Source organism: Euleptes europaea, chromosome 9 (assembly GCF_029931775.1).
Source record: "Euleptes europaea isolate rEulEur1 chromosome 9, rEulEur1.hap1, whole genome shotgun sequence".
NCBI classification, from domain to species: Eukaryota; Metazoa; Chordata; class Lepidosauria; order Squamata; family Sphaerodactylidae; genus Euleptes; species Euleptes europaea.
This window is the reverse complement of record NC_079320.1, coordinates 44,426,871-44,439,140: the sequence shown is the minus strand read 5'-3', so window position 1 is coordinate 44,439,140 and position 12,270 is coordinate 44,426,871. Positions and strand designations below refer to the sequence as shown.

Below are 12,270 nucleotides of genomic sequence, written 5' to 3'. Positions count from 1 at the left end.
CAGGAGAGCCCCCTTTCCCCACTCCCCCTCAGCCCCGTCTGCAGCCGCGGCGAGGAGCGGAGCTGGGTGAGTCCGGACTTCTTCCTCGCCGGCCCTACTTTCGCCCTTGCACCTGTGACTGCGGGAGGGGCGAGGCGCAGCGGCACGCGTCCAGGCGCCGCGGCTGGCGGAGGGGCAAAGACGGGGACCCGGGGGGCGCTGCGGTGCAGGAGGCGCGAGCCATTGGAAGTCCAGCTCCGTCCTCCTTGCAAGTTTAACGCTCCAGCCAGGATGCAGCAGGGAGGCGCTTACCTGCGTGATGCGGTGGCACCTGCCCTTATTCCCTGGGGCGGGAGGGGTGTGTGCAAGGAGGAGGAGGGGGCGGAGTGGCACGCCACTCCGCAGGGTTTCAGCCCTTTCCAACCCGCGCTTGCCTGTTTAATGATTGCTTCTGTATGGCACCTTTAGGTTCCGGGGACTGCAGGAAGAAAGAAGATTGTCCAGGGCTCAGGACGCTCCAGGTGCACCGGGAAGCGGACCTCAAGGCGCCGGCTGGAGATTGAACGCCCCTCCCTTGTTTCTGAAGGGCTGGCGTCCTTCGGCGGCTTGGAGTGAACTAGCCATGGCTAGTGGGGAGAAACAGGCTTCTCCTCCTCTGCCAACAGGTGATGACGGGGGAGGGGGAAGTGATGCTGGCGGAGGGAAAGAAAGAGCCACCACTGAAGCTGGGAGCCAGCTGCAGCCGTTGGATCCAGGAATTCCTATCCGGGGTATCAGGATGAAATTTGCCGTTCTGACAGGACTGGTGGAAGTTGGTGAGGTGTCCAACAGGGATATTGTGGAAACCGTATTTAATCTGGTAAGTCTCCGGAACTGCTCTGAGAGGAGGAAGGGCTTGAAATAAGCATGTATAAGGTCTAGCCAAGCTTGTATTACTTTATCCTTGCAAAGTATTTGCTCACCTACTTGTTTCTTACAGGCGAGTGAGGCAACCTGCTGTCCTCAAAGAAATGCTTACATAGGCCAGGTGATGAGTAACTAGCCTTACTTTTCCTCTCTCCACTCTTCTTCTCCGTCCTTGTCTCTCCACTAATACTTTTATATAGCTTCTGGCAAGGTATAGCTTCTGGCAAGCAACTTTCTTGTTAGATCCAGCTTCACAAAAGTAAACAGAAAATGCTTAAGTACTGCAGGCTAGTATCCTGATCTAAATATATGAGCTGATGTATTTGTACTGGTGGTGTAACGTTATTTGTAACATTAGGCTAATACAGTAATGAGTATGAAACATAATTGTTGTAGCAAATTTTAATTCTGTGATGTAAAGTTCTGATTATATAGAGGTGCGCTGGTGTTATACTATGCATTTTTGGAACTTTTTATCTTTTTATTGATTTTATTTGTTAGATTTATAACCCGCCCTCCCCAGCCAAGGCCATAGTAATGTCATTTTCTGGTACTTCTGTAAGGTTTGGCGAAACTGAAAACTTTGTTTAACTTGAGGGCAGTAATCCCTTTTGCTAAAAAAGTGTTACTTTAGAAAAAATTAGATGTAAAGTTGCAAATATCAAACAAGCAAAATATGCCTTGTGAAATGTTGACACTGTATTTGAGTTACACAGGCTTGTGATATAGAAGAATAATTATGTGATGTTCTGAATGGCTACACACATTTCGAATACATTCACATAAATGTTAAATGTAATTGGTGATGTTTTCCCTCCTCCCCAACTTGATTAGGAATTGGCTTGGTATTTACAAGCTTGCTGAGGGGGATTAGGAGGAGAAAGAAGAGGTTATCTTTTCGCAGGAGTTTACTAGTTCATGCTGTTGCCTATGCCTGTTTAATTACCATATTTCAACTGTTCCCCAAAATCATAACTTAAACAAAGGTAGGCAGAAACCTTCCAGTGGGAAATTTTAACACTCCAGGGAAATGGGCATATTCTGAGATGTTGTTCCACAGAACAGACTTTTGGGAAACTCCCAAGCATTGGGAACAGAGGATTAGTACAATCCATGAATACGTTTGTGGAAACTCTCCAGCCCAAGGGAACATGTACAGGGATATTTTCTGTGTTCTCTTTAAGTCATTCTTCCAGTCACTGTGACTGTAGTTGAAGTAGGGAACAAATATCTTATTGCATGTGCTCAAGTACTTTACAGAACCAAATACTACAATGCCCACACTACCTGTAGAAATGAAGCACTTGTGCAACATGAACATCAGAACAGAAGGTTGAAGAGGGAGAAAGAAGAGTGGAGAGATATATTTACCTGCTCTGTTCTGCGTGGAGGTGTTGTCTGGAGTGGCTTATAAACACCCAGGCATCTTATGGTCCAAGTGAACCTTGGGCCTAGACATATAAACTAGTTTGAGTTCCAGAAGCAATCTCTTGGTGAGGGAACACAGTGCGAATCCAGGCAATAATCAAAGGAGATTCAGAGAAGAAAGCGTGTCCAGTAGGATTAGATTTGAGAGGCAAATAAGGATGTGCAGTTCAAAAACTTAGCACATGTTGGAATGATAGAAGCTGCTCTTGTTATAGTGTTCAGAAAATGAAAGTGAAGGTTTAATTTCTCCAGGCTTGGTGGATGAGGTCAAGTGTAATATTTCTGATTGGTGCATGGGGGAGGCTTCAGGTTGGGAAAAAGTTTGTCTGAGAGGGGCTTTCATTGTGGAAAACTTTCCAGATAAGAAAGGCCTGAAGGAAGAGGGTAACCAGTGAGCAAAGATGTCAACTTTGGGAATACAGCTCCTTACTGTGGAAGCTAAAGTCACTGGGGCTTCTTTTGTTATGTGAGGATATGGTAAGACAACATATTATTGTGCCTAGTATCACCTTGATTGGATCAACGTGCTTATAATAACAGTTGTATAGCTGACTCTGGCTGATTGGGTTAATTTCTCTCTGGGTTTTTCCTTTGCACCAGAACTGCACCTTTCTGCTACGGCGCTAGTTAGCCATTGTACATCATGACAAAAATCCATCAAGTGAAGTGGTCTGTTCCTGCTTATTTGTCTTTCTGTCTGACCTCCTCTGTACTGATACCTTCAATTAGAAGGATAAAGTGAAGACCTGTACCTGAGGCCTTGGGGAGCCACTGCTATGTAGAATAAAAAAATACTGACCTTGATAGACTAATGGTCTGATTCAGTATAAGGTAGTTTTGTGTGTTCACATACTCTCTGGAACAGCTACCAGGCGAGGTCCACACCTTTCTGAGAGGGTTGGTCACAGACCAAGGGTTAGAAACTGATGCCAACAAAATGAAGCCAGAATGTTCATGCCAACAGAGCTCTAGGTACAAGTTATGTCTGTCTGTCTCACCTGATATTGCTGAAAGCTATAATTGGTCACAGATATAGTTGAAAGGCATGTGACTCAGTAACCTTGCTGGCATTGGGCATGTCTGGTCAGTGCTTGCATGGGTGACCTCATGTGAATCTTGTGCATTCCTATGTTTTGAAGAAGGAAAGTGGGATATAAATATAATTTGTGTTAAACATGTAGCAATGTTCTCTAGGGTTGACAGCCTTCGGGTAGCGCCTGGAGATCTAAAATTACAACTGTTGTCCAGATGACAGATTAGTTCCTCTGGAAAAAATGGGTGCTTTGGAGGGTGGACTCCATGGAATTATACCTTGTTGAGGCCCCTCCCACTATCCTCCCCAGGCTCCACCCTCAAACCGCTAGGATTTCCCAACCTGGAACTGGCAACTCTAGTTTTCACTGTGGCAAGCAAAGTAACCTGTGTAAAATATATTATTTGAACTTCTTTCTGAAAGCCTTGTGTTAAATGTGAACTAGATAACTTTACCATTAGAGCTGTAGAAATGAGAGCCGATGTGACATACTGGTTAAGAGTGTAGGACTAGTATCTGGGAGACTCGGTTTCAAATCACCACTCGTGCCATGGAAGCTTGCTGGGTGACCTTGGACCAGTCTTACCCTCTCAGCCTCACCTACCTCACAGGGTTCTGGGGAGGAGAATGATGTAAGCTGCTTTGTGTCCACATTGGGGAGAAAAGTGGGGTATAAATAACTAAAATAGCTGAAAATAATGCAGTCAGGCTTGGGGTGGTGATCAAACTACAGCTGGAGGAAGGGTTTAAAAAAGGGTCTCTACTTAAACTGTAGCTCACTTGTGTTGTGAAACACCCTCAAGCTTAATCAGCCTAGCAGAGGGATTGCACAGTTTCCTTGTTGCTGGTGTATGGGAGCTTCCTAGCTCTATGCAGCTGTGCAGTTCCTCTGCTATTGGCTTTGTGGGCCAATAGCAGAGAGACTGCATAACTTCTTGGGGCCTTAAGGCCCATTGGAAGCCTTTGTATAAGTTATAATTAGCATCCAGGCCTTGCCTAAAAGGTAGACATAGAAACCTTTTCAGTTGTGTGCAGTTTGCTTATATGTGCTCCTAGATTTAACACCATTATTGAACATAATTTTGTGTTTATGCCTACAAAGGAACTTGGCCATTATGAATGCTGTTTTGTAGATGGACGAGCAGAATTTTCTTTCCAGGCTGGAGAGGAACTTCTGGTAAACTCCATAATAATCTGACCATTACCAACTGGACAGTTCTTATTCCTAACTATATAACTAAGAACTTCTGTTAACATCATCAGTAAGAAGAAATGAATTGACTTTAAAGAACCCATTTTGCAATTATTAAAAATTCAAGGCTGGCTTTAAAAAGTGAGACCTCAGGCATAATGTGTAGTCTTCTTTGTTGATTTGTCTTTGGAAATTTAACTCCTTGTCTTTCTTTTGTGAATCACTGAAACAACTAATGGAACTGAAGTGTATCTAGAATTGAAACAAATGTAACTGATCATATGGGACAGATATGTAAGATCTGCCCTAAGGAATAGATCCTTGAGTTGTATGATGCAGCTTGTGTTAGATGAAAGTACGGTAATATTTTGCCTAACTTCAACGTTGGGAATGAAAGCCATGAATGCTGATTTCAGTAGATTGTATGGCTAAAGAAGCTAAAATATGAGGGGAAGGGTACCCCATCCCATTTGTGTTTGTCATAGTTAATTGTTCTTCAGTTAAATGCTATGTAGGGTAGTGGGAATTGGGGAAAGAAGCTATAATTTGTATACATGCGGTTAGCCATTCACTGTCATGCAAAAAGTAAAGTTTTGGGGTTCTCTTACTGGCTGAAAACATTAGTCAGAAGTGTGCACCTGCTAACATCTCAGAGAAGATGTTCCTATCATAAGTGTGGCCTAGGCTTGCTTTAGCTTAAACAGTCATCCTGGGGAAATGCTGTAGAAATATGTGCTATGGCTCTAATACCTTTGCAGTGGCTTTTTTGTTTCCCTAGAGCAGGAGAAGAACAAAGGTGGCTGGAGTATCATAAACTCCAGCGATTAAGCAACAATAAGTAACTGTTTTGTAACTGTAGCTTGGTTTTAAGTATAAAAATCCATTGAAGGACTGAAGTATGTGTACAAAGTACTGAAAAATTGTATACTCAAAGAGATTGCAGGATTTGAGTACTTTTTCTGAAGTTTTTTGCTACTGTCCTTATGTAGCACTACAGGAGCTATAAAATCACTGATTACACTAAGGTTTGTCAAAATGTTATCAATGTGAAGTATTTACTTCTTTTGAAATCTATGCGAAATTGCTTTCATGTTATAGGTACTAAAGTAAAAATTGGTTTTATAGTAAGAAGATCATCATCACAGTTCAGTTCAGGACATTTAGTTTGAGATTTAAAAATCATACTCTGGGTTTCATTTTACTTTCACTTGGAACTTCTGCAGAATCCTGGGAAGAACAGGTGCCTTTAGAAATAAGTTTCCAGAATTCAAAATCAAGTAGGGTAAATGATGACCCCCCCTCCCAGTATTAAAGAACAAACAGGAAAGGGAAGAGATTGCTTTAGATGGGGAACCCTTAACCAGTGAAAAAAGGGGAATTTGGCCTGACCCAATGGAAGAAAGTTTGGTAAATTCATTTGGGGAACTTCCTGGAAGTGAACACGATAATATAATTAAAAGATAGTCAGAACTTCAGAGCCATTTAGTTAAACTTAGACAAAAGAGCAAGAGTCCAGTAGCACCTTAAAGACTAACAAAAATATTTTCTGATAGGGTATGAGCTTTCGTGAGCCACAGCTCACTTCTTCAGATACTCATAGCTCATATCCTATCAGAAAATATTTTTGTTAGTCTTTAAGGTGCTACTGGACTCTTGCCCGTTTCTACTTCAGACAGACTAACACGGCTACCCACTGTGAATGAGACAAAAGACTTAGGGTAAAAATATAGAGGGTAATACTATAAAAAGGGAGAAGAAACAATCTGACCAGAACCTGAGGGACTTGATTTTCCTAAACATGCCACTGGTGATATGTTGCCCAGTGAAGATCAGGCTAAGGAGGATAGTATGCCTACTTTGGAGGAATCATAAGAGAAAGTTCCTATGGAAAATAACCCTATAAAGGGACAATGATGCTGTGAGCAGAAATAAGTTTCATTTAGTCAGTGTCAATAGCTTGCAGTTATGGGCTAGGGAATGTATGGACGTTATAACACAGAAAGATAGTGAGTCAGGCCATTAACCCACTAAGAACACTACTGTTTACTTTGATTAAGAGCAGCTCTCTGTGGTTTTTTGCAGAGGTATTTGTACATAGAGGCCATTTCTGGGATCCTTTTAACAGAGACGCTGCAGACTGAACCTGTCACAACTTGTAGCTCACCAGTGAACTAGCAGTAGGAGTAGAGGGTAGACAGAGCGAGCCTACTTGTTTTCGTTGGAATTACATCCCTCTATGGATAGCACTCATAAGAACTGGTCTAAATTAATAGAATTTGTATTGTAATTACTGAATTCTAATATACTTCTCCCAGCCTCAGAATACTACCTGGTGCTAATGTAGACACAGGTCCCTTGAAACTTCTTGATACTGTTTCTCCTGTAAATATTGTAAAATGTGTTTGCATTTGATCAAACCAGGAAGAAAGGTCTTGAATGATTACATATAGACAGTGAATGTAGCATAGTACCTAAGACTGCTATTCTGACAACATTTCCCAAGAAGTAAGCCCTATTGAATAAAATGGGATTTACTTGCTTAGGATGACTTGCTTAGGGTGACTCGACAGTGAATCATATTCCTCACTTCACGTTCTCTTGAGTTTCATGAAAACAAAATGCAAAGGCTGTAATTTAGATTCGGTTGGGTTAAGTCCCTACTCATTAGGGTCCAAATGCATACTGCTAACTTCTTTGAGGTACTTCAGTATAATACAGTAACAGGAGCTGAAATTATGTAGTATATTTATATCCCAGCTAATCGTTTCAGACTCTGGGCAGCTAATAAAACAATAAGAGTTGCAAGGGCACAAAGCAACATAGCAGTCCGTTGTCCACCACCCCAGATAGTGGAGTGGCATGGCCTACTCTAGCAGGGTTCTGCTACGTGTGGAGCACACAGATTTAGTGTGTTTAACCACTAGGGTTTTACAAGCCCTCATTCCACACCCATCTTGTTTGCTATAATGACAGGCATCTCACTATTATAGTTATTTAGTAAGCATGTCTTGAACACCATCTCTTTGCAGTAATGCTTCACAGCTTCCCCTACCCTTTTGTGAGCCTTGGAAGTTACACTCATTGTTCCTGTTGCGGTATATATAATCTTGGTGTAGGATTGGGCAGATAAGCATCATAAAACAGATCAATACTGATTCTGATATTATGGTTTGTTTTCTAGGATCTTAACAGGTTGTCTTAGGATTTGTCTGTTTGTGTGTGTAAAGTGCCGTCAAGTCGCAGACGATTTATGGCGACCCCTTTTTGGGGTTTTCATGGCAAGAGATTAACAGAGGTGGTTTGCCAGTGCCTTCCTCTGCACAGCAACCCTGGGTCCCCATTTAAAGTTAAATGTATTTTAATTTATTTCTATGTCCTTAGGAGAAGCATAAGTATTATTTCACACTTGTGCACACTGATATTTTGGAAGTGAAACTGAATTTAAAGAAACCCTCATAAAACATCCTAAAGTTTTATTGGAAAAGAAGGCTTTGCTCAGAAGAGTGAAGCTCTAGCAGCAGCACATAACAGGAGAGCCTAGGGGAATCCTGAAAAGCTGAAAAAAGATGAATTTCCAGCTTTTCCTGATTTGGCTTTTTCGGCTATTGTTTAAAGGGGCCATTTCTTTTCAACTGAAGATGAATGCACACCCCTACATAGAAGTAAGGTTGTATACTGACAAAACAAAATCTAAAAGAAGATCAGTAATTTCTGTGGCTTCCATGATACATCTTTATTAAGCATATATACGACTTAAATAAGAACATGTTGGGAGAAATGCATTTTTCTTTGAACTGCACAAAACCTTCACCTTGAGTTTTAAAATGTTTTTCCTCTCCCTTAGCAGAGAATAGGTGGGGGAGGAGAAAACTCTCACCAAGCCCTATGCTTTTAGAAATAGTAATGGCTGCCTGGCCGGAGACAGTGAGGTGGTTGTCACACCTTGGTTAAGTCACAGTTCCAGCTAAAAGACAATGAGACCTTGCAGAGAAGAGAAATGTTGGAAATTTAAATGGCTAGAAAGTGTCCTCCTGGAGACTTGAGGAAAAGCATATTTTACCCACGGAGGGAGGGTGGGCAAACACAGATAATAAAACCCCTTGGCACAGGGGGAAGTTCTCTTTGGCTGATTACATCTGGGATGAAGAAGTTCTTACACCTAGGCTGCTTCTGGCCATCATTGACATGAGACTTGAACAAAGACTTCAAGGTAGTGGGAAGCTTTTAATACACTGCAATTTATAAGTTAAAGAGCCTACCTCAAAATAGTATCAGTTAGGGCATGTACAGAGTGAGGGGCAGAGTAATTATGTCTTTACACATTTCTTTACATCTGATGAATGAACCATGATTTAAATCCAGTTATCTGTGACATTTAAATGTAGATGTGCAGCTTAATTGGAGTTTCGCTCTACAAATTAGGCTTCTAACTGAGGGTTAACACAACCTTAGAATATTCATTTGTGTGTAGAAAGCTGTTTCTGGTTAAGATGTGTACCTGTTTTTGTACATCATGGGTAACCAGAAGAAGCTTTCAGGTAGGATTCCTTTGTCAAGCTCTGTGGAAGAAGAAGGATGAGTGAGACACTTCTGTAAACCCAGCAGTAAAGTAAACTTGTGCACACTCTGGCTTAATGTTGGCTTGACCAGACCTAGTGCCTCTTACCTTTAGTATCCTAGCAGTTTGGTCTGTCATTTTCTTTCCTTGTCTGTTTTGGGCAGTCAGAAATCTCCCCCTCTCTCTGTTGCTGCAGTAGTTGGATGTGATTAGGCACCTGGACTCCTAAGACTCCAAGGAGAGAAAAAAGGGAGTTCTAATAGATACAGGACTTCCTAGTTTCTAAGCTGTTTGGAAGTAAAGACTTCAAAACTGATGCTTGTGGACTCATATACAGGCAAATATATCGGTTATACAGGAGCATAGTATAAACCCCTCACTGGAGTCTTGTCTGCTTTCTGTAGATATCTGCCTGTACAGTTGGAGTGAATATTTTTACCAGCTTGTGACCGTTGTGTAGCGGAAGGCCCCTATACAAATGTGGTTTAAAGGTAGGGGACTGTGATGAAATGTTATGAAAAAGAAATTGCTAGACCTTTCCAAGTGTCAGCCTTATTGATGAGTTTTAGAAAGGAAGGTGAATGTCCTTATTAGAAATCTGCTAAATAATTTACCAAGTAATTATAATTCTGTACAAGGGTGTATTAACCTATTACAGAGCCTACTCTTTATGTATCTTATATGTGCTCTTTCCTTTTTTCAAAGCGAAGTTCTTATAGAAAAAGTATTTTTCTTAGTATTCTCATTTTAAAAACTGTGAACATTTTATCTGACAGCTATTTTCCATAAGAAATATTTAGCTACCTCTTTTTAAACTTACTGCCAGTTTTCAAAGGAACAACATAGCCCGGCTGTTGCTGCATTATATTACACCCAATCTACTTGTCTGTTCTAATGTTCTTTCTATTAGCAACAAAAGTAATTTTTTTAAAACAAAAAATTCAAACCTTTTGTGGCTTTGCATTGATGAACAGTTTCTAAATGTTCATGATGTCATTCAAACTTTCTTCTGTTGTTGCTAAGTGAGGAAAATCAGCTAATATTAATATGATCATATTCCCATTCAGTGAAAGTGTGTCCTGCTGCCATTGCATAATCGCTTCTAGGTCACTGGCGAATACACCTCTAACTCTGGTTATCCTAGTTCTGTCGCTTCAGTCAATGTATTGTGTCTATGACAAAGTAATGCTGGTTTGAGCTAGGCTAGCTTTGTAGTTTTTGAAGAGCCACGTGGCACAGAGTGGTAAGCTGCAGTACTGTAGTCCAAGGTCTGCGTACGACTTGCGTTCAGTCCCAACAGAAGTTGGTTTCAGGTAGCCGACTCAAGGTTTACTCAGCCTTCCATCCTTCCGAGGTCGGTAAAACGAGTACCCAGCTTGCTGGGGGTAAAGGGAAGATGACTGTGGAAGGCACTGGCAAACTACCCCGTAAACAAAGACTGCCTAGGAAACATCAAGATGTGTTGTCCCCCAATGGGTCAGGAATGACCTGGTGCTTGCACTTTTACTTAAGCTTCGTAGTATGAAGTTACGATGGCTTGGTTGAAGGCTTTTGTAGTAACATGGCAACAGTCAGTAAGGTATATAGGTAAAACAAGGGAAGTGTTTTCAGACGTATAACCAGCGCGCTTTCAAAAACCTTTGTGGAAAGATTTTTAAGAATATTAAGTGGTGTATTCTTGCTGATTGTAGGTGTACTGACATTCAATAAGTTATTTGCAACACTATCTGAAGTTTGAGGTAGGCCCACAGTTTTACATTCCTTCCTGCACCTGCTGCAACCTCCCAGTTTTGGATTTCCAGTAGATCTATCACTGATTAATCCTACCATTGCTGTATGGCTGCTTTGGCTCTCTCCCATTGTGCTGTATGTTGACACTTCATGACCCATCCCACTTTGACAATCTGATGTTATAGGCTTTTGGAACAGGAGCGGTGTGTTTGTTCTATATCCTTTCTTTGTTTTTTAGTACACAAACAGTTAGCAAAAATAGATGCATAAATTGCTATAAACCAGGGTAGACAAGATGTGCATCCTTGGATGGTTTCCAGTAACTTCAGTAGTTGTTTTTTTTCTACTTCCCACTTTGAAAAGTTAGAAATGAAAGAGAGCTGCAGTGTTTTTTTAAAGGCAATAGATAAAGGCAGGTGTTTGAAATCACATTTTGTTACTAGTACCTTGTGATGCCATTTAATGTATGAACCCAACATTGGATGCAGAAATTTAAAAACTAGGGTAATAATACAAGATGAAAAGATATACCTGACATTCAGCTGGCTGTGCCTTACCTATATCTTATTTGAATGCCTCAAGGCAGGCAGAAACTGGCAGTTCATATTCGTGAGAGAGCTTCTGGTGGACTGATGCTGTGGAGGGTTGCCACTGTCTGTATTGCAGTGACATGATCTATATATCTTATTCTGAACCTGGCCCCTCATTGTGGATCAAAATGTTTATGTAATTTTTATTTTAAAAGGAATTAAAAGAACAACAATGAAATTTAAAATGCTGAGATCTTGTGAGACTTCCTCATGAAATATTGTCAGCCACTTTGGATTGCCTGGCACCTGTTGGGGGCATAGGTGACCCAAAATGGCTGCCTTATTTTCACTTTGAAATTGGAGGGGAGTTGGTAGGGAGTTGGTGGGCAGATAAGAAAGACAAGGAGGTCTGGGGATGGGAGTGAAGCTAGAGGGGAGGATGGAATGAAAAATAGATCAAAATGGGGGGGAAATGGGGGCTGGAGGGGGAAAGGAAAAGAGAAAGGGGAAAATCTATGAGGGGAAGGGAAGGATGGATTGGAGGCAGAGTTGCAGATGGGCAGCACCAAACAAGTATAGGTGGGAGGGAAGGAAATGGGCAAAGGGGAGCAGGTGTGGAGGGGGAGGGAAGAAGGGTACATGGAAATAGCAGAGGTCCCCCCATGAGTCCTCACAGGTTCTGTTTGTCATATCTAATACTGAAGGCCTGACTCCTGTGTGGACAACAAAAGCCAAACAACAGGCCCAGGCATTAAGGGAAGAGGATGGCTGCATGCTAGGGAGAAATCCTCATGTGTGTGCTACACACATACACCTCTCATGGTCCCAGTTTGGGGCCACTTACCCAAAGGGATTACTCTAGTCTGCAGACCTCAGCAGAAGACAAGGGTCCCCCTTGAGTTCTAAAGTATGA

General features: G+C 41.7%; 1 protein-coding gene across 1 annotated transcript in view; it reads left to right on the top strand.

The window, feature by feature from the left end:
- The first annotated feature begins 601 nt into the window (after positions 1-601).
- LRBA (LPS responsive beige-like anchor protein) overlaps positions 602-12,270 on the top strand; it is a 445,808-nt gene continuing 434,139 nt past the window's right edge. Inside the window, exon 1 of the mRNA XM_056855892.1 lies at positions 602-838. Coding sequence (XP_056711870.1) covers positions 602-838 — 237 coding nt within the window. The remainder of the gene's footprint in view (positions 839-12,270) is intronic.